At 49.0% G+C, this 23,021-nt stretch overlaps 1 protein-coding gene across 2 annotated transcripts in view; it reads left to right on the top strand.

Annotated features, from left to right (window-relative positions):
• Positions 1-19,518, top strand: part of PROSER2 (proline and serine rich 2) — a 49,902-nt gene extending 30,384 nt beyond the window's left edge. For both annotated transcript variants that reach the window (XM_003903382.5, XM_021943035.2), the window contains 2 exons: positions 13,995-14,247; positions 16,595-19,518. In XM_003903382.5, the coding sequence (XP_003903431.1) occupies positions 13,995-14,247; positions 16,595-17,511 (1,170 nt within the window). In that variant the 3' untranslated portion in view covers positions 17,512-19,518. The remainder of the gene's footprint in view (positions 1-13,994; positions 14,248-16,594) is intronic.
• The last annotated feature ends 3,503 nt before the right edge of the window (positions 19,519-23,021 follow it).

Raw genomic sequence — 23,021 nt, 5'->3', positions numbered from 1 at the left:
ACCACTGGGGGCGCCTCTCGGGTCCTCTCCTCCAGTGGGAGCACCAGTTTCCCTCAGATACACTGTGCCATAAAATTAGCCCCAGTTATGCTGAAGCTAGATATACTTGGTATGGGGTAGTTACTAGTAATGACGGAATTTTCTAGACCCCCACTTACATATTTTCTTTTTTAAAACCATTATGGTAATATGCGATAAATATTATTTGATTGGCCAGGCACGGTGGCTCACGCCTGTAATCCCAGCACTTTGGGAGGCCAAGGCGGGCGGATCACCTGAGGTCAGGAGTTGGAGACCAGCCCGGCCAACATGGCAAAACCCCATCTCTACTAAAAATACAAAAATTAGCTGGGCGTGGTGGTGCACACCTGTAATCCTAGCTACTCAGGAGGCTGAGGCAGGAGAATCACTTGAACCGGGAAGTGGAGGTTGTAGTGAGCTGAGATCGCACTACCGCACTCCAGCTTGAGTGACAGAACAAGACTCCGTCTCAAAGAAATGCCCAGCACCCGAGCAGCGCTGGTGCCGGCTTCTCCTTCCCTGGTGTCCTGTTAGTGTACACGGGGGGCGCCATTCCCCTTCATCCTGCCGCCCCTATCCTGTTTGGATCCATGCTCCTCCTCCCGCCTCTTCTTCTTTGTAGAGGTTCTTTGATCGCTAAAGGTGAGGTGTTAAAAGGGAACATTCCTTCCTCCTCTGTATTGCACACATTTCTTAATTCTGCCAGTTTTATGGGCATGAGTTTGATTTTAAAGTAAAGGATTCCTGTTCTACCCAGTTCTTTCCTATCCGTTAAATCATCCAGTAGCACTCCTGTGGTATATGTGATGTTCTGTTCCCTGCCGTGCTCTGTCTGTTCCCCGCCGTGCCTGTCCCTGTATATCATAGGGTAGAATAATGGAAACAGCATTGTAAAGCCCACTCATAATGAAGTTACGTCTACACGTAACTTTGGGATCACACAATTCTGCTGTATCCTGCCTTAGACCTGTTCTCCTCCGGATGTTGGAGGAATGTTCTGGTCGTGTTTCCCTGCCTTCCCCTCAGGCCTGTTAACTGTTTTCAGGCATTTTCCTCCAGGGACAGTTATTGAGCTAAGTTTATTTGTCATTTCACAGTTGTGCGCTTTCCTTTAGAACTAGCAAAATGAGAAAATATGGCATTTAACTTTAAATGACAACTAAAGTGGATTTTTGTTTTTGTTTAAGACAAGGTCTTGCTCTGTTACCCAGGTGGGAGTGCAGTGGCATGATCATAGCTCACTGTGGCCGTGACCTCCTAGGCTCAAGTGAGCCTCCTGCCTCAGCCTCCCAAGTAGCTGGGATAACGGGTGCGGCAGCGCCGCACCTGGCTAATTTTTTAAATTTTTTTGTAGAGATGAGGTCTTGCTATGTTGAACAGGCTGGTTTAGAATTCCTGACCTCAAGCAATTCTCCTGCCTCAGCCTTCCCAAGTGCTGGGATTATAGGCATGAGCCACCACGCCCAGCCTACTAAAAGGTTTTTTTTTTTTTTTTGCAACCTCTGCCTCCCCGGTTTAAGCGATTCTCCTGCCTCAGCCCCCCGAGTAGCTGGGATTACAGGCATGTGCCACCATCCCCGACTAATTTTTGTGTTTTTCCTACTAAAGTTTTTTAAACAGTCACATGACACTTTTCACAGAGCCACACTTAGCAGCCAGTCCCTATCACAGCATTACAGTGTCTTTAAATGTCATACTCCACTTTTTTGGAAGTGTAAATTCTAAGAGGAGCTGTAAGTTTTATTCTAACTCATCGGGTGTTTTTTTCTAATGTGACTTTTCTCTTTAAAACAAAAATCAACCATAGCAGTTTCTTAATTAAGCTGTTTCCTTTAATGAAAGATTCGTCAGTCAACAGCGTTTTTAGGCCTCTAGGTTGTACGACATGTAAATGCACCTCTTAAAGGACTCTTTAAGTAAAACATAACCTAGTCAGTCTGTGGGTTTCTTAAGAAAGAAAGAAAACCTCGTTCTCATTTATAGGTTGTTTTTTTTTTAAGCAAACGTTATTCTTAAAAGAAGATAAAAGATGAACGCCTGATTTGAATTGAGAGTACCCTAAAGTTTTCAGTGCTAGTTGGAGTGTCACCTGGTATATAACAGATCTTTGCTCATTAGAAACTTTTCTCCTGAGACAGTGCAAGTTGAAAATTTAAAACGCGTCCAGGTTTGGTGATGTACAACTGTAGTCGTAGCTACTTGGGAGGCCTGAGGCAGGAGGATCACTTCAGCCCAGGAGTTAAAGGCCAGCCTGGGCAACATAGCAAGACCCCTATTTCTACACAAAACAAATAAATTCTAGAAGATGATCTCGAATATTTTTTAAAGTTAAAATAGCCACTTAAATAGGATTGTCGAGGCTATCCGTATGGCCACAATTATGACTGAGGCTGCTGTAAGAGGGCAGTGAACATGAAGTCTTTATTTCTCAAGAGGCTGGTTGTGTGCGTGCATTTTTTTGGTACAGAATCCTGCCTGTGAATTTTTTTTAATGAAAGGTATAGGTAGAACTAGAATTAGTTGTCCAAATCCTACAATATGTGGCTACGAATGTGTCCCTTGAATTATGTCTTTTCCTTTGAAACGTAAGAGGGTGGCTTTGATGTGTGTGCAAGGCGGTGCTTCCTAACAACGTCGGGAGCGTGCTTGTGGAGATTCCTACCTCGAGAGGTGATGCAGGCACAAAATAAAAGGCCCGAGAAGGGCTGGAGACGTCCATAGGTGGCAGCTCTCCTCTCCATGGCTCCTGTAGGCGGCTCTGGGTGTTTGGTTACCAACGTCACCCTCTAAGGCCAGTGTCTCCAGGGCTCACCTCATCTCACAAAACCCCCTGGGTGCACGGCGAGGACACGGTGCTGCCTCACACCAGTGTTCCCAGGCTCTCGCTCTGAATGAGGTCCTGAAGTCGGGTCTGCCTTCACACATCCCAAAGCTTCCTCTAGAAGAAAATAGGATTTGGCTGCTCGGAAAGGGCGGAGCGCTCTCCATTGGCACCATTCCCAAGGAGCGGAGCTCCAACACCATGGCTGCCTTTGTGAGGGTGGCTGGGGTCCCAAGTCTGCCTCTTACTTGTTTTTACCTCTGGCTTGGGCAAAAACAATGATCCAAATTTATGAGCGAGTTTTTAGGATTTAACATTTGATGAACTGTCTTGAATCCCCCTCTCCCTACACCCACAAGTGCTGAAGTCACACAGCGGTCTGTGACCAGGCATCTGCCGGCAGCTTCTGAGCCACCCTGTTCCTCCAAAGCACTTGACACCTTTGGCCCCGCACATGGCTCATGGGCTAAGAAGGCGCGGCAAGCACTGGGGGACTTCCCACATGGCCGGGCTGGAGCAAAGTCTGAGGAGTGCACTAGAAATCCAGTGTGCTGTTTGCTCTGTGACTTCAGGAGGGGACACTGAACCAGAGGAGCCAGGAGGGAGAAGCCGCCCGGTCTGCGATAATCCCGCCCTTTCATCCTGCCGTCTCAGCCAGCTGGAATCCAAATGATCCTGGTCAAACAACTGCTTTAAAACATGACTCAGGAGCTTTTCTAAAAGGCCAATTCAGTCAACATTTCATCAATGCCTACTGCATATAAGAACTGAGAGGTGATGGGATAAGACTCAGTTTGCCCCCTTTCGGGAACTCACAATATAGTGGCGAGGCAGCCATGGAGGACCCAAGCTCATGAGGGTCTCGGAGCGTCTCAAATGCCACACACTTGGGGTGTGTCTGTCTCAGTCAAGATCTCTCTATGAGAGAGAGAGAGAGAAGAGAGCAAGATCTGTATTACCAGTTTAAAGACATGTAAGGTGGCCCAGGAGCCCAGCTGTCATCTTTTGAAGCCATTATTCTTTGGTTTTGTAGTCAAAACTGTACACGCATCTCATTCTTCATGGATTTGTGTCTCTTTCTTGCCAGAAGTGCAGGTTTAAGTGAGCCATCTTGAAACATGACAACAGGGTCTAGCTAGAAATAACCATAATTGGCCGGGTGTGGTGGCTCACGCCTGTCATCCCAGCACTTTGGGAGGCTAAGGTGGGTGGATCACCTGAGGTCAGGATTTGGAGACCAGCCTGGCCAACGTGGTAAAACCCTGTCTCTACGAAAAATACAAAAATTAGCCAGGCGTGGTGACGCGTGCCTACAATCCCAGCTGCTCCGGAGGCTGAGGCAGGAAAATCACTTGAACCCGGGAGGCAGAGGTTGCAGTGAGCCAAGATCGCACCACTGCACTCCAGCCTGGGCGACAGAGGGAGACTCCATCTTAAAAAAAAAAAAAAAAAAAAAAACCCACACACAATAAAACCTTTGTCCCAAAACCGTGGGACGCTCCACCTGCACTTCTAGTCTCTCTTCCGAGGTTGCCGAAGCGGGCGCGGCACTCAAAGCCTCGCAGGAAGCAGCTGCATTTTCTTCTCTCTGTCCCTATTCTGTTTCAGCTCCGAGGGGGTCTCTCATCAGGCTGGATTAGTAAATCAATAAAGTATTGCTCGAGTGTCAGAGAGCCAACTGTAGTGTTTATAAGACGACATCAGATCACAGTCTGCCCAATACCCCAGTACCAGCTAGCCCAGACTGCTGACCGAGGACATGGGGGGTTCAGAGACGCCTGGCTCATCTCCAGACATTTTCTTAGCCATCAGCAGCTTTTTTATCATTTTTTTTGGTCTAGACTCGAGATGAATTCTGCTGCTTCATTTTTTTTAATCCCTCACAAAGAGTCACCATAATTGTCTTAGTCTGCAGTTAAACCAAATTTCTTTCTTTTTTTTAGATGGAGTTTCGCTCTTGTTGCCTAGGCTGGAGTGCAGTGGTGCTCACTGCAACCTCCGCCTCCCAGGTTCGAGCAGTTCTCCTACCTCAGCCTCCCGAGTAGCTGGGATTACAGGCATGCACCACCATGCCCGGCTAATTTTGTATTTTTAGTAGAGATGGGGTTTCTCCATGTTGAGGCTGGTCTCAAACTCCTGACCTCAGGTGATCCGCCTGCCTCGGCCTCCCAAAGTGCTGGGATTACAGGCGTGAGCCACTGCACCCGGCAATTTTTTTTCCCCCAGGACGGAGTCTTGCTGTGTTACCCAGAGCTGGAGTGCAATGGCACAATCTCAGCTCAATGCAACCTCTGCCTCCTGGGTTCCAGCAATTATCCTGCCTCAGACTCCAGAGTAGCTGGGATTACAGGTGCATGCCATCACGCCTGGCTAATATTTTTGTATTTTTAGTAGAAACGGGATTTCGCCATGTTGGCCAGGCTGGTCTCGAACTCTTGGCCTCAAGTGATTCGGCCTCTCAAAGTGCTAGGATTACAGGCATGAGCCACCACGCCCGGCCGATTCAGCTGTTTTTTAGGTAGAGGTTACTTCAGTACACGTATTTTAAGCCTTCTCAGCGTTTTTGTTCAACCAACCAAAGATTTTATTCTACCGTTTCTCTAAAAACAGAACTCCTGTCCCAAATCTATGCTGGCATAGGAATAGCTAGGATTGCTGACTTTTGGACCTGTTGCTAGCAGTTTTTTAAAAAGTTATCATCCAGCTTTTTATTGGGCTGCTGCCCTCAGAGGTTGGATGGAGCTTGGATAGACCTTTTTTCTGTTATCTCTGTGCAGGAGTCATCAGAGATCAGCTAGACTGGGACTTTGTTCTCTTCGTGGGGGCTTGTTCTGGTGCATTATAAATAATTACCTTAGTACATTCAGCATTTTGAATTTTCTGGTTTGAATGCGCTAGAAATTATCTCTTCAAAATCATAACATACATATTAGGGTAAAAATACATTGTTCACATTCTCAAAGCAAAGCAATATTTCCTTCAGAGACTTGTCATTTCTTGAAGTCAGCATGGTAGGATAGAATATGTGAGGAATGGGCCGGGCGCGGTGGCTCACGCCTATTATCCCAGCACTTTGGGAGGCCGAGGCAGGCAGATCACAAGTTCAGGAGTTCGAGACCAGCCTGGCCAATGTGGTGAAACGCCGTCTCTACTAAAAAAAGTTAGCCGGGAATGCTGGCAGGCGCCTATAGTCTCAGCTACTCAGGAAGCTGAGGCAGGAGAATCACTTGAACCTGGGAAGTGGAGGTTGCAGTGAGCCAAGATTGCACCACTGCACTCTGGCCTAGGCAACAGAGTGAGACTCCATCTCAAAAAAAAAATGTGAGGGATAGTTTTCTAGCCTGTTCTTTTAACATCTGAAGATTTGTAGCCTTAAAGAACTGCCATTTACTCCACAGCCCAGACTAGTATATTAAAAACATCATTTGGGCCAAGCACGGTTGCTCATGCCTGTAATCCCAGCACTTTGGGAGGCTGAGGCAGGCAGACCAATTGAGGTCAGGAGCTTGAGACCAGCTTGGCCAACACGGTGAAACCCCATCTCTGCTAAAAATATCAAAAAAAAAAAAAAAGCCGAGTGTGGTGGTGCAGCCTGTAATCCCAGCAACTTGGGAGGCTGAGGTAGGAGAATCGCATGAACCAGGAGGTGGAGGTTGCAGTGAGCCAAGATCACACCACTGCACTCTGGGCTACAGAGTGAGACTCCGTCTCAAAAAAAAAAATTTTTTTTGAGAAGGGAATTTTCTTTTCTGCTGTCAGCCTTCTTCTACCATTCCAACTAATAGGGACAAACTTACGCTTTCTCCAACTCACTCTTGCCCAAGAAAGCGGCTATTTTTGCTTTTCCTCATTTCCTATCTACATAGTTCTTAGGGACCTGAGTCATTAGCAAACGCCTCTTCCAGTAGCACCCAGTCCTGCAGGAGCCTCCACTGCGGGCTCCAGCTCTCTGCCACCTCCGCGGACCACCAGGCAATGCCTTGTGCTTTGGGATTTTTTACTATAACAGCTTTATCGGGATATAAGTCACGTAGCATACCGTTCACCCGTTTAAAGTATATATTCAATGGCATATAGTGTATTAACATCAGCACAATTTTAGAATGTTTTCATCTCCTGAGAAGAAATCCTCACCCATTTGCAGTCACCGCCCATCCCTGCCCCTGCCCTTGCCGCCGTGACCTGCTCCCCCAGGCCATCTTTTTCTTCCCAGCATCTCCCAGGGGAGGGGTAGACAGAATCTCCCTGCCAAGGGCCACAAGCCTCTTTTCTGACCCTGAGGCCCTGATCCCTTCCCCACCAGCTCTGTCTGCTTCTGCCTCTCCTCTCCTCCCCTCCCAGGGAAGGCAGATCCGGGTTCACTGTGGAGGGCAGCTTTGTGTCCCCCAGGATTAGGCAGCAGACGGAGCCCACAGCATGGCTGGCCCTGCCTCAGGACTCAGGGCACAAGGCCAGGCTGACCACAGAGAAGGTGCTTGGGATACACGCCAGGTGCCCAGCACTCACTCCAGCCCCTCACCCTAGAGGGGCTCGGGTAGGTTGAGGATGTGAGAATCTCAGCCTCCCAGGACCTGGGAAGCTGCTCACCGACTGGCTCGGTGAAAATGGATTTTTGGGCCAGGTGCAGTGGCTCACACCTGTAATCCCAGCACTTTGGGAGGCCAAGGTGGGTGGATCACAAGGTCAGGAGTTCGAGACCAGCCTGGCCAACACGGTGAAACCCCACCTCTACTAAAAATACAAAAATTAGCCGGGCGTGGTGGCGTGCACCTGTAGTCCCAGCTACCCCAGAGGCTGAGGCAGGAGAATTGCTTGAACCTGGGAGGCAGAGGCTGCAGTGAGCTGAGATCGTGCCACTGCACTCCAGCCTGGGCGACAGAGCGAGACTCCTAAAAATAATAATAAATTGTTTCCCATATTCAGTATTTTCTGCACTATAACCAACATGATCTTTCCAAAATGCTGCGTGGATGACTGTGCCTTGTTCCTTCTTGCCTAACTCTCATCCAGTTCTTCCAGGTCATTGACTGACGTGTCATTTCCTCTCTGAAGTTTTTCCCTTTCCCCGGAAGTGTGGCTTGGTAACCATGCACGCTGTGTTTCCATCACACCCCAGGCTTACCTTGTCATAGGAGTTCCACACTTTAGGGCAGTTGCTGATGTTCTTACCTGAAGCCCTCGTTGGGTGGTAAGCTGTAGACAGCAGGAGCATGATTTATACTGTCATATTGGGTTGTGTGCTTAGCAGGTGCGTGTGTGTGGCTGTGATTCAGGGGATGCCGTGGGGGTGGGCTGAGGTTTGAAATCCAGCCGTGAAAGTAGGTGAGATGCAGCCGTGCACAGATGGGCGTCGCTGCCTTAGAAGCTGACCTAGGAAGAGCCAGTGATGGACCTGAGCAGGGAGCAAGAAGCGACAAACCATAGCCTGTGGCCCGTAGCTGCCCCCACTCCTTGCTTTTATAAATAAAGTTCAATGTAACAAAAGTGAGGCTCATTCCTTACCTTGGTAGAGATGAGTAGTTGCTACCCTAAAGCCTGCACAGCCCAGAATATTTATTTGGTTTTTTTTTGAGACGGAGTCTCATTCTGTCGCCCAGGCTGGAGTGCAGTGGCTGGATCTCAGCTCACTACAAGCCCTCACCTGGTTCATGCCATCTCCTGCCTCACCCCGGCAGCTGGGACTACAGGCGCTCACCACCGCCTCGCCAGTTTTTGTATTTTATAGTAGAGACGGGGTTTCACCGTGTTAGCCAGGATGGTCTCGATCTCATGACCTTGTGATCCACCCGTCTCGGCCTCCCAAAGTGCTGGGATTACAGGCTTGAGCCACCGCGCCCGGCCTCAGCCCAGAATATTTATTACCTGACCCTTTACCAAAGAGTTGGCCATGCCTCCCGAGGCATATAAAGGAGAGAATGGTGGAAAGTTAACTTGAAGGGTAGGCGGAGCCATAGCAAATACCTGGGAAGACATAGGGCAGAAAACGTGCAAGATGTCTACGCTGGAAACTATGAGAAATCATTGAGAGAAATTAAAGGGCCAGATCTGTGCATCAGAAACGTCGGCGCATCTGAAACGTCAGCGCATCAGACTCCTTGGAGGCTGCGTCCAACACACAGACCAACAGGCCCAGTGCCTGAGGGTTCCTAATGCAGCAGATCTGGGATTGGACCCAAGAATGTTTCTGACAAGTTCACAGATGCTGCTGCTGGTCCAAAGACCACACACTGAGAACCACACATCTAAATAAATGAAGCCATGTGCCATATTCTTGGATCAAGAAAAGATTACAAAGACATCAGTTCTCTCCAATTTGAGAAACTTCTCTGCAAATCCCAATTAAAGTCACAACAGGGGTATGTGTGTGTTCATGTGAATATGGAAATTGACAAGCTGATACTAAAATTTATATGGAAATATAAAAGGACTAAGAAAGCTGAACAGACTTAAAGAAGGAAGACTTTAAGAAGTCCAACAAAACTGAAGGATGCCAGATATCAAGACTTATTACAGACTGGGCACAGTGGCTCATGCCTACAATAACACCACTTTGGGAAGCTGAGGCCAGAGGATCACCTGAGCCCAGGAGTTCAAGACCAGCCTGGGCAATAGAGCGAGACTTTGTCTCTACAAAAAATATATATATATTAGCTGGGTATGGCAGTGTTTGCCTGTAGTTCCAGCTACTGGGGAGGCTGAGGTGGGAGGATCACTTGAGCTGGGGAGACCGAGGCTGCAGTGAGCCGTGACCGTGCCACTGCACTGTAGCCTGGGCAACAGAGCAAAACGTGGTCTCCAAAAAATCAACAAAAGGCATATGTGTAACATAACTATTTCATTATGTATATGCAAATATTTCAAAATGTGAAAAAATCCAGAACACTTCTTATCCCAAGCATTTTAGAGGAGGAGTACTCACCTGTACTATGGAGAAAAAAAGTTCAACATCATTAGTCTTCATGGAAATGACATTGAAAATCACAGTGAATATGACGGCATTTCTCTCCTTCGGGGCGCTTAGAGCAATCAGCCCTGCTGAAAGCAGCTGTCAGTCAGTACAACCACTTCGGAAAGCTGTGTCCGCCCACCCAAGCAGACACACGTCTTCAGACCCAGCGACTGTGTGTAGGTTTATACCCAACGGGTGCGCATTGCTTATCCTCCCTAGCAATGTTCTGCCTGCCTGCCTACAGTGTTCTGCCTGCCTACCTACAGTGTTCGGCCTGCCCGCCTACAGTGTTCGGCCGGCCTACAGTGTTCGGCCTGCCCGCCTACAGTGTTCGGGTCAGTCTGGCCACAGTGTTCGGCCGGGCTCCGGGCCACAGTGTTCGGCCTGCCTGCCTACAGTGTTCGGCCTGCCTACAGTGTTCTGCCTGCCTGCCTACAGTGTTCGGCCTGCCTGCCACGCCTAGGTATCTCTCCTTTTCCTGAGCCATCCTGCTCTCAGGATTAAGCTAATAAGACCAGGCTAGCTTGAGAAATTTGCATGTGTTCTTGTGTTTTCATCCCCAAAACAACAGTATACTATGCCTTCAGCTACAGCCTCTGAAATCGTATAGACCACAGGCTCTGTATGGGCCTGGGAGTTAGACGCTTTGGGTAGGTGGGCATTTGAGTATCTCGCAGATCACAGTGTGGAAAGCATCAGTCTACACCACATGGGTCAGCTCTTAATCATTTTTGATAAGACAAAAAAATACATTAGTAGGGCACAGGCATGCACCTGTAGTCCCGGCTACTCAGGAGGCTGAGGCAGGAGAATCGCTTGAGCCCTGGGGGCAGAGGTTGCAGTGAGTCAAGATCGCGCCACTGCACTCAACAACCTGGCAACAGGAGTGAAACCATCCCCCTACAAAAACAAAACAAAACAAAAGAAAATACACAGCAGAAGCAAGGTCCACACTCATAGTATTATAGAGTCAAATAGTCTATAAGGTTTATAAAAGCATCAGTCCACATGTACCACCTCCATTTCATACTCACGGGAGGTAACAACTCTTAACTCTACCTATTTGTTATTTAACTCCACTATTGACATACTGCTGTATATCCTTTCAGTTTTTTTTTCCGTGTGTATTAAGTATGCATAATTTCAATCTGAGACAAGTCGGTTATGGTATAGGTGTGTATATTGCTGTACATAGATGATAATGCTTTCTGTCACATTAGTTTTTCTGTGGTTGATCATAGTTTCAGTTTCCTTTGCTTGCGTGGTTTCCTGTGTCGCCCTCAGGCTTGCTGTGAACTGGACTACTTGCTGAGCACACAGGTGGCTTCCCAGGGAGCCCCCATTATTCTGGGATTCCCTGCGGCTTTCTCATGTGGATGCTCCTGTTACCTGGCTCTGTGACTTCTGTCTGGGTTTACTCCGTGTTGAGAGGAACAGCTACCCTTCCTGACTACCCTGCAGTGGCTTCCTCAGAAAGGCTGGCATGGGAGATCAGATTATAGACCTTGCATGTTTTTTGTTTTTTTGTTTTTTTGAGGAGGAGTCTCGCTGTGTCGCCCAGGCTGGAGTGCAGTGGCACAATCTCAGCTCACTGCAAGCTCCGCCTCCCGGGTTCACGCCATTCTCCTGTCTCAGCCTCCTGAGTAGCAGGGACTACAGGCGCCTGCCACCACGCCTGGCTAATTTTTTTTTGTATTTTTAGTAGAGACAGGGTTTCACCATGTTGGCCAGGCTGGTTTCGATCTCCTGACCTCATGATCCACCCGCCTCGGCCTCCCAAAGTGCTGGGATTACAGGCGTGAACCACCACGCCTGGCCTGACCTTGCATGTCTTAAAAACACCTTTATTCTTCCGTAGTTCTAATTAATTAGTAGTTCTAATTAATAATGGGATTATGTATAGGATTCTAGTTGAGAATTTAGCTGGGTTTTTAGCCCTCATTGTCTCCCAGCTTCTGGTGTTGCTGCTGAGAAGTCTGTTGGAGTTTTCTGTTTCCTGATCTTTGTTTAAATTGTTTGGAAGTTATTTCAAACTTAATGAAGTTGTGAGAATAGTACAGAGAACTCCCACATACCCTTTAATTAGATTCACCAATTTTTTAATTTTTTCTACATTTTAACATGCGCTCTCTCCACACACACACACTTTTTTTCTGAACCATTTGAATGTAGTTGCTACATAATGCTCCCCTTAATACTGAAGTACATTTTAAAAACAAGGATATTCTCTTACATAACTTACACAGGGAGTTATCAAATTCTGATTCCTGATCTTTTTTTTTTTTTTTTCTTTTTTTGAGACAGAGTCTTGCTCTGTCACCCAGGCTGGAGTACAGTGGTGCGATCTTGGCTCACTGCAACCTCTGCCTCCCAGGTTCTAGTGATTCTCCTGCCTTAGCCTCCTGAGTAGCTGGGATTACGGGTGCATGCTACCATGCCCAGCTAATTTTTGTATTTTTAGTAGAGACAGGGTTTCACCATGTTGGCCAGCCTGGTCTTGAACTCCTGAGCTCGAGTGATCCACCCACCTTAGCCTCCCACAGTGCGGGGATTACAGGTGTGAGCCACCACACCTGGCCTCTGATTTCTGATCTTCTGTATGTGACCTGCTTTTTCACTCTGGGAAGCTTTCCGGATCTTTTCTTGGTTTTCAGTATTCTGAAATGTCACAATGATGCATACCTCAGCATGGGTCTGTTTGATTTTATTCGTTAGTTTGTACACTAAGGACCCCTTTCAATTTGGAAACTCATGTGCTCCTGTTTACGGGCATTTCCCTGAATTATTTTGTTTATTTTATAATTTCTTCCTCTCATTTTCTCTGATTTCTCTTTCTGGAACTCTCATTATTCACATAGTGGCCCTCCCAGATCTATCCTTTGATTTTCTTACCCTTTCTTTTCGTAGTTTTCTGATTTCACAACTTTATCTTTTAGGCTTTTATTTAGTTTTTCATTGTTCTCTGCTGTTAGTGTTGTTTTTTAAATTTCTAAGTCTTCTTTTGTCCTGTAAAGAAAACATCATGCTGTGTGTGGATTCAGTATCCCCTCTTACCTGACAACTGATGACGATAGCCTTTTTGAAGTTTTCCATCCCTCCACATAGTTCGTGTCCTGTAAGTTGCTTTTTTGTCCTTTGGTTTTGATAGCTCTTTCACGGTCACAGTTTTCCTCAGATGCTCGGTGGTTATTAGATATCTGCACATACTCCAGAGTAGGACAGTCAGAAACTGCTGTGCAGTTCTACACGGGGATTCGTTGACTGTAATCTTTACCTGTGGATTGACCTTGCTGGGGAACCCTTGGGATCAGCCTTTTTTGGCTCTTGGATTCCTCAGATTCCCCAGAGATGCTGTGCACAGTCCTCCGTCTGGAGGGCAGTCACCTGGCTGCACCCATGGCCCCACTTCAGGGGTCCTCTGTCACCTTTTTCGAGTAAGTGGCTAGTTCTGTGCCAGGATGAGCTCGCTGCTTCTGAAAGAGACTTTCAAACAGTTGTCCTGTCTTCACCATCACCTTGCCCACACTTCCAGAGCTGCTCAGCACCTCCCGGACCGGAGCTTCTGGGCAGTTCTGTGGGACACAGCAGGAGGGTCACTGGCTTTCCTGGGCCTTCTCAGTCAGTTTCCACCTGTCCTGCCCTCCACCTGCCCTGCTTTTGGCTCCTGAATTCTTCAGATTCCCCAAAGATGACGCGTGCTCCACCATCTCTCTTCCTGTTATTTTGTCGTGATTTGTGCCTTAAAAAAAAAAAAAATCCCTTTGTTTTAGTAAGGTTTCTGGTGAGAAAGGAGATAAATATGCGAGTTCAGTCCACCATCTTTAAGCAGAGGTTTCCCGTGATGATGGAAAAGCAAGTGTGTGGGATGGCAGTAGGCTGACAGCAGCTGTCCAGTGTGCCCCGAACGGCTGCTTTTTGTCATTGACTTGCTAGGAACCGCAAGGCGAGGGCCTGTTCTAAGAGCTTTGAGGCGTTGTTATTCGCTCTGCCTTTCGGAGCGCGTTCTCTTCCATCTGGGCAATGGAGAGGCGCACGCGGGCACTGTGTGGCAGGGGCACCCCGCATGGCAGGGCATTCTCAGGACACAGTGAGTTCCGCCCTGGGCTACGGACAGATCCCAACTTTGCTTCGGCTTTTGTCTCTTTAGTGAAGCCACTGTTTGTTTTCTCTCTTCTGTTCCCAATCCCCAAACCTGTACTCTAGGATGATGAGAGCCTGAAGTACCTCACCCATGAGGAAAAGGACGTCCTCCTGTTTTTTGAGGAGACAATTGACTCCCTGGACGAGGACTTTGAGGAGCCAGTGCTGTGTGATGGGGGAGTGTGCTGCCTCTGCTCCCCGTCTCTGGAGGAGAGCACCTCCAGTCCCTCCGAGCCCGAAGATGTCATCGACTTAGTGCAGCCAGCACCTGGCGCCGGGGAAGCCAAGGGCCTCCCAGAGGAGACGCAGGCAGCAGGTGAGGGGGAAGCACAGGCCAGCGCTGGAACATGGTTTGCTGGTGTCTGTGAGACCCAGAGATACTTCTTCTGTGTTCCCCTGTGCTTGCCAGTAGAAGCTGTTGAGTCTTACCAGATTCTTATAGGGGAAAAGAATCCTTGGCAGTTTCGTTGTCCAGCAAAGGGAAATGCCAGAAGGACTAGAATAAAGAATGGAATGAACTGGGCACATAAGCGGAGAGTACTTTCTTTTTATACACAATGCATACACACGCACAGAAAGAAGGAAAACTGGAAATGGCTTCCAGGTAATTATTCTATGTTACAGGCTGGGCACCGTGGATCACTTGAGGCCAGGAATTCAAGACCAGCCTGGCCAACACGGTGAAACCTCATCTCTACTAAAAATACAAAAGTCAGCTGGACGTGGTGGCGCATGCCTGTAGTCCCAGCTGGTCTGGAGGCTGAGGCACGAGAATCGCTTGAACCAGGAAGCAGAGGTTGCAGTGAGCCGAGACTGTGCCACTGCACTCCAGCCTGGGTGGCAGAGCAAGACTCTGCCTCAAAAACAGAAAGACAATCTAATACCACTGCTGACATGGCAGGAGGTGGAGCTTGGTAATGCGAGCCATGGGTAGTGGCTGTAAATACAAATGAAGCTTCGCTCGCTCACTGCTCACACCCTGCTGTGCGCCCCAGTTCCTAACAGGCCACAGACCAGTACCAGGTGTGTTGGTGATCCCTGAGCTGCAGGGAAATGGGCAGAGAAAAATATCTTCCAGTTTTTTTTCCCTGATTGGAAAGGATACTGGAAACAAATGTGGCCAAGGGGTTAATGTTGGAATGAGGAAAAAATTATTTTTGCCCTGGTAAGGATAAAATACTGTCATTTGTCTTAAGCCACTAGAAATACTGTGCACATGTGTACCCATATGTCTTTTAAGCAAGGCTATGTATTACTCAGAACTTCATAGACTACGGTTATGGATTCCATGTAAATATGGAGCTTGGTTTGCAGCCATCTCTTCAGAGAAGTAATGTACTGGACATTTTTACTGTATAAAATGTGAGATCACATAGTCATGCCAAGGAAAACACTCTTTGAAAAATCAGCTACACCTATCCATCAGTTCACTAACATTATATTTTCATAATAATTTTTCTTTCGTTTTTGTGAGACAGGAACTCGCTCTGTCACCCAGGCTGGAGTGCAACGGCACAGTCCTGGCTCTCCGCACCCTCCAACTCCTGGGTTCAGATGATCCTCCCACCTCAGCCTCCCAAGTAGCTGGCACTACAAGTGTGTGCCACCATGCCTGGCTCATTTTTTTTTATAGTGATGGGATCTCACTATCCAGCCCCGGCTGGTCTCGAACTCTTGGGCTCAAGTGATCCTCCCACCTCAGACTCCCATATCGCTGGGATTACAGGTGTGAGCCGCCTCACCTGGTATATTCATAACAATTGTAAGTGCCCACAGAGTATACATTGTGAGATTCTGAAGATATGAACATAACAAGTTATGAATTTCAGGGTGTTTTTTTCCTGAGACAGAGTCTCACTGTGTTGCTCAGGCTGGAGTACAGTGGTGCCATCTTAGCTCACTGCAGCCTCCACCTCCCAGGTTCAAGTGATTTTCCTGCCTCAGCCTCCAGAGTAGCTGGGACTATAGGCACACACCACCACGCCCCGCTAATTGTTGTATTTTTAGTAGAGACAGGGTTTCACCACGTTGGCCAGGATGGTCTTGAACTTCTGGCCTCCAAGTGATCCACCTGCTTTGGCCTCCCAAAGTGCTGGGATTACGGATATGAGCTACCGCACCCGGCCCAGTGTTGTATTGAGAGGTGTGTAAGTACGGCAGTGCCAGGTGATCAGTGATTGATACATGCTATGTAAGGACTCAGAGGCAGGCCTGCTAAGTTCTCTGTCATAGAGGAAAGTGACACAGCTACATGTCCTTCATCCAGAAAGACCTGCTGGTGTCGGTGTGTGCCACGCTTTCTAGCCTCAGTTTCCCCTTTGTAAACTCCCCTGATGAGTTGGTCACTACTTGCGTCCTGTCCTAGCCTTAGGGGCTGGAGCCTCAGCAGCCCGCATGGAGGGGATGTCTCCTAGGTGCCGACTGTCTGACTTGCAGGGTTATCGTGATTTGTCCCTTCTCAAAGTGAGGTCATGCGAATGACATATACCACCTTCTGCTTCCCTAGTCCCGGAAACAGGGAGAGAGGAGTTGACTCACAGGCAGCACCGGGGAAGTTGGTGTCAGGTCCAGGTTGAGGCTCTTTTCAGTTCAGCCAGAGGGAACTTCATGCATTTACTTTCACGTGGGCTGGTGGCTCACAGACTCCTCCCCTCGTCTTCCAGGGCCTGCACCTGCCGGGAAGGAGCACAGGAAACAAGATGCTGAGACTCCTCCACCTCCGGACCCCCCAGCTCCCGAGACCCTTTCTGCGCCACCGCCCGTGCCCAGCACCCCCGACCCCCCTAGGAGGGAGCTGCGCGCCCCTTCCCCGCCAGCGGAGCACCCCAGACTCCTGCGCTCCGTTCCCACGCCCCTCGTTATTGCGCAGAAGATTTCCGAGAGGTTGGCGGGAAATGAAGCCTTCTCGCCCACCTCCCCATCCAGGGAGGGCCAGCCCGAGGAGTGGAGGACACCAGCCGCCTGGGGGCCCCGCAGCAGAGACCCCGGTCCGGGGCCCAGTCGCCCGGCGCAGCCCAAGGCCCCCCGCTTCCCCAGCAACATCATCGTCACCAACGGCGCGGCTCGGGAGCCCCACAGGACCCTGTCCAGGGCGGCCGTTAGCGTGCAGGAGCGCAGGGCGCAGGTGCTGGCCACCATCCACGGCCACGCCGGCGCCTTCCCCGCCGCAGGGGATGTGGGCGAGGGGGCCCCGGGGGGCGGCTCCTCCCCGGAGCAGGTGGCACGTGGCCAGGGCCTGCCTGGCCCCGCTGAGAGTCTCCGGGCAGGGGGTCAGGCTCCGCGAGGCCCGGCGCTGGCCAACGGCTTCCCGAGTGCGCACGAGGCCCTGAAGAGCGCACCCAGCACCTTCGCGCCCACCGGGAAGTCCCTCTGCTTCCGCCCCGGCCCGGCCCTGCCCAGTGCGCGGGCCCGCCAGAGCTTCCCCGGGCCCCGGCAGCCCGACGGTGCCCAGGACTGGCGCCTCGCAGACTCCCTGCCCCGGCCGCAGGGCATCACCGTGCAGTTCGCAGGCCGCGGCTCCTCGGAGGAGGCGCGCAGGGAGGCGCTGCGGAAGCTGGGGCTACTCAGGGAGAGCTCGTGAGGGCCGCGCGGGCTCCGGTCCACCCTGAAGAGAGGGTGAGAGAGTCACTGCACGCAGGAGCTGTTTGGCCTAAAACGGAAGTGACAGGGGACCCCCTGCCCTCTGCGGCACATCAGAGTCTAGAGGTGCCAGGCTGGGGCCCCCGGGCTGAGCCCGCACCAGCGGCTCCAGCCACCGGAACAGAGGACTCTTCCCTGAAAGAATCCGGCCGGGGGCTTGTCTCCCTTTTCCCAAGAACTGAGAACCCAAGAACCTTAGACCCATGGGTATCCATGATGTGTAAATGCCATCTTTTGGGGGCTGGGAGGAGCAGGACTGGTCTGATTATCATTCTTGAGTCTCATCTACCCTTTTCTCGAAGTACATGACATGAAAGTCAGCTCAGATCCCTTCCACTCAGGATTTTCCCTGCCTTTTCTAAGAAAAAAAAAAAAAAAAAAATGCTTGTTACATTTTGTAATGTCTTAATAGACTCGCTTTTGTTTTCGAAGGGTGAGGCATCATGGAACTTTGCTTTTGTTTCTTGACGTAATTTAGTTTGCCCAGTTTTGTTTTTTACTGAAAACTGCAAGGAAACCTTTAGAGTTTTGGGAGTGAAACAGAACGGTAATTTTGAGAAAGCAAGTCGCATCAGACTCTGCGGTCTGGGCCATGTTTGCCTGAGCCTGTGTTTGTATGTTTTTAAACACATATGTGTCAACATATACATGCACAGGCATCCTGTGTGTCCACATGTATCATTATTAAATAGAAACTTCTGAACACCCTCCTAAGTCACTACAGGATGCCAGCGCTTCCTATTCTTGGGCAGACAGAGCCACCTCAGCATCCTGACGGATGATACAAGAAATCGTTACTTCCTAGTATGGAAGTGTCTTAAGGGCACGTCTCCATCGTATTTTGGTGAACCCAAAGTGCTTTTTCCTTAACAAAATGTTCCTCTGTTCCCAATCAAAGTAATATTCCCTGCTTCCAAGTAAGCAAGACTTCACTAAAGATGGAACTTTTTAGAAAACTAATCTCCTTTATCACCTAATTTTAGTTTTGCATGTTCTGAGGTCAAAGGAAGGAAGCAAAAGATTCTTAAAGATCCACCCGACTGTCATGTGCCACAAGCAAGATCTCAGAATTAATAGGGAAAAACCAGTGAAGGAGGTTAGCAGGAAAAGAACCGGTTTCCTCCCAGACTATGTCTTACACGCTGAGTTATGCCACAAGCGTTATTATCAAAACTATTTAAGGCTGGAGTCTTAGACCTCTAAAAATAGACGGGACAGGCTGCCCTGAGCAGTCACACCCTTGTGTTTTTATGTCTCCGCCAGCACCGTAACAGAGCCTGTTTCTTTCCCATTGAGTATTACTTAAATTCAGACTTAAATGTGCTGTGGAGGGCATTTTTCATAGTATTCCATTTGCCTTGTAAATTACATAAAGTGCATGATTATAATTTTTTCCTTAGAAATGCAATATTTAGTCTCATCCGGCTCTTATTCTCATGAATAATAACCTCATAGATTCTTGATGATCTTAATTTAAATAGGTGCTTTAATTTTACCTTTCAAAAGTAGTTACTGTAAATTTTACTCCTGTTAATGCTGGATTGGTTTAAAGGATTTATAAGGGCTGTGTTTCCTCTTTACAAAGCAAGATGCCATACAGTGTTCAATAACAGAAGGTCCTGATACAACCAGCATTTTAAATACTCTGGATGAGGACGGTGTATTTTTCACTGACCCCATGATTTCACTGTGAGTAGGGTGAACTGTACTGCATATTAGTTTATTCGTTGTCATAATCACATTTTTGAAAAATAAATTTAAGAGTTTTTTCTTAAGCTTGTTTTTGCATTGCATGCTATATTCTCAGTTACTTTCTTTTAAATGGTTATACCCTTTCCTTCTATTTATTCATAATTTCTTCTGTTTGTTCATGGTTACACTGACTGTCACCCTGGTCATTTCTTGTGTCTAAAACCCTACTAATTAAAGCCATATGTTTTGTACAAAGTTCAAATTGTAGCTGCTGCTAAACTAACCCGTAGGTGTACTTATGTTGGCAAACCCAGTTTGTGGAGAGGCATTAGTTTCCTTGCTGTAATTATATGATGTCATTTCTTAAAGGTCAAATGGTTCACGGTAATTTGAAGGACCAAACATATCTCAAAGCAAAATCGTAATGGAAAGATGAATCCTAAATGCCCCACTTTTTCCCCCAAGTGATGCTTGTAAATCATTCTCTGCTTTTACAAAACTCTTTATCTTAATGCTTAAATCCGAAAAAAAAAAAAAAAAATTATCCTTTTCTTTTCTTTTTGAGACGGTGTTGTCTCCCTTTTCCCAAGAACTGGGAGAGAGAATAACCTTTGCCCAGGCTGGAATGCAGTGGCGTGATCTCGGCTCACTGCAACCTCCGCCTCCCGAGTAGCTGGGATTAAAGGAACGCGCCACCATGCTGGGCTAATTTTTGTGTTTTTAGTAGAGATGGGGTTTCACTGTGTTGGCCAGGCTGGTCTCGAACTCCTGACCTCATGTGATCCGCCCGCCTCGGCCTCCCAAAGTGCTGGGATTACAGGCGTGAGCCACTGCCCCAGCCATATCCTTTGCTTTCCAAAAGCTGTGTGCAAATGACCAAACCAGAGTCCCATGAGCGGATGGCAACACCAAACACAGGATCACAGCATCTGCTACAGTCCTCTCCTCCTCCTCCCCTTTCTGATACTTGGTTCCTGGCATGCATACCCAACTTCACGAGATTGGCAGAAATGCTGATCTTTGCGTCTCCCCTGCCCGCATGCTCCTATAAGGCTGGCTGAGGAGAGAAGGGACAGGAAAGACAGAGACACCGATCCTGGGATGCTTTCATCAAGAATTTGGAGGACGACTTCTCCACGTGTTTAATGATAGAGCCCTCGGCCTCACGCATTTTGACCAAACTCACAGGCATCTGAGGGCGGCCCCAGGCACGGGGCTCACAGCCTACGCTGCCTGCCTGCTCTTCAGCCCCTCCTGGGCTATACAAGCTGTCTTCTGAATTTAGGATCCCTCACTCAAAATTCCTGGTGCAGAGTTCCACTGTAGGATGCCCACTTGGAACCAGCTACTGTAAAGAGCTGAGCAGAGGTGATGAGCAAGGCCTTATGGAAACCTTAAGACTGACTGTTTTATTAAAAAAAAAAAAAATTGGAAATATATTCTCTTGGCCGGTGGCTCATGCCAGAACTTTAGGAGGTCAAGGTGGGGGGATCGATTGAACCCAGGAGTTCGAGACCAGCCTGGGCTATATAGTGAGTCCCTATCTCTACAAAAAAAAAAAAAAAAGAAAGAAATAGCCCGGCCGGGTGGCATGCACCTGTAGTCCCAGTTACTCAGGAGGCAGAGGTGGCAGTATCGCTTGAGTCTGGGAGGTCAAGGTTGCAGTTAGCCGAGATCTTGCCACCGCACTCCAACCCGGGCAACAGAGCGAGACTTTTTCTCAAACAAAGAAAAAAGAAATGGATTCTCTTTAAATTTCCACACCTCTGGCTGTGAGGATTCTGACTTGTCAGAGGATTTGGTGTTTTTTTATAATATACAATAGGTAATCTAAGGAAATCAGTATTTAATGGCTAATAAAGAGGAATGAAAGAGAAATATAAAATATGACAACAATTTCCTTATCGAGAAACTCCGAACTGCCGTGCTGTCTTCCCGATGGCGACTTCCCTCAGGAAGGCACTTTCTCTGCGTGTATTTCTCGCTGTGACGTGGCGAGATTAATAAACTTGTTTTCCCCTAAACTGCTTCCTTGGGTTCTTAAACTTCTGCCATCAAAGAATGGTGAACTCTGAGTGAGCAGTCGCCTTGTTTTTCTGTTCTTCTCATCATGCCTGTGGTCCCTGCCGGGGCTGCTGGGGGGAGGAGGAAGGGGAGGAGTTGGGAGTGCTCACCTGGAGAGGTTTGTGTTTTCATTGAAACGATAAGTCACCAAACAGGTTTTGTGTCTTCTCTTCACAAGGCTTTTCTCCCCTGCTTTTCAGTAGGGGGAACAAGTCCCATCTCCTTTTCTAATCTGCTAGTTGGACAAGCCCTGCTTTCAAATAGCTGAGGAAAGAAGACAGAGCTGCAAGCCGCTCTGGGAAATCACGTGCTCTGTCATTGAATGTGAAGCAGAGGCGTGGCTGGGAAGCCAACTCCACGTGGTCTACCTCCCCCAGGCCTCTGGGGCTTCTCCCTCACTGCCAGAATCACCACTTTCTCTCGGCATGAAAGCCTTGTGGGGGGATCCAGCCATCCACAGAAGAAAAGGCCCAGGGGCCCTCCCACCCCGCGCTTTTCACCATGGCAACAGTCCGCGCTGGAGTTTGACAGATGAAGGCTTTCTGAAAGGCCTCTTCCAAACAAGACAGCAGAACTCAGCCCTCCGCATTCCACATTCACAGTGCTTATGAAATGCCCATCACTCAGCAAAGCAGGCTTCGTGCTTCCTCCCGGGTATTGTCCTTGGAGGAGGGGGGAAGCCAATACCCAGGAGCCCAAAAGGGTGTCCTCCAGGCCTGCTTCTTACATAGACTGTAGGAGCTTCTTATGCAGCAACCAGCTAAGAAGGGGCTGCATGGTGACTCCTGGTAACGACCTAAACGGCAAACTCCAGCCTAGGGGAGAAGCACCCAAAACACCCGGCAGAGTGCAGCGGGGTCACGGCGCCCCAGCATTGCCTGGATCCCACTGCAATCCCCAGATCTGAGTGTGGGGTCCACAGCCAGACCCCTCTGTCCTGGGCACAGGAGGATCTGGAGCAAGGCGGGGTCGGGCCGGGTCCCCTCCTGCTTCACTGCTTGGGTTTCATGCAGGTTTTCCTGGCTCCTGAGGCTGCTTTAAAGCCCTGGTCACCCTGTCCCTCACTGACCCTTGCTTCTGAGGTTCGGGAGCATCTGGAAGTGCAACCCGCTGTAGGCATGCTCAAAGCCCCAGGCCTCTCTGCTGCGGGCTGGGCAGATGGCAGGAACCCCAGGCCAGCATGCGACCCCCACCCCCACGTCCCCTGCTGCAGTCAGAGCAGTCGCTATGACCAGCCCACCCCAGCCCCAGATAAGAATTCACATTTGCAAGCGGAGGCTGCTGGAACTCAGTGGTTGATAAACAGGTCACCCTTCATAAACTTTAACCTCAGAGTATTTGTACATGAAGCAACGCTGCCAACAGTAGTGACCTAAATTCTGGAAATGCCTTTCAGGGGTGGGGCTGAATGAACAAGGGAGCTTCGTGCCGGGCCTGCACAGCCTGTGCACACGACTCAAGGACAGCTCCCATTCAGGCCCAGGCCCCTTTGACTGCGGGGCCGGTGCGTTTCCCCCCATGAACTGCCTGAGTGTGAGGATGGCAGCAAGGGACCTGCCCTTGTTTCTGAAGATGCCCTGGCCCTCTGTGGCCCTTATGCAATGGCCCAAGTCCTCATACAACCCATGTCTCTAACAGATTATGGAGCCAGCAGTGCCACCTGGCCACCTTCAGTTTCCAACCGGTTCTCGGACT

The sequence above is a fragment of the Papio anubis genome, chromosome 11 (genome assembly GCF_008728515.1).
Source record: "Papio anubis isolate 15944 chromosome 11, Panubis1.0, whole genome shotgun sequence".
NCBI lineage: Eukaryota > Metazoa > Chordata > Mammalia > Primates > Cercopithecidae > Papio > Papio anubis.
Note: the sequence above shows the minus strand (reverse complement) of the source record. Positions and strands in the feature narration are given on the sequence as shown.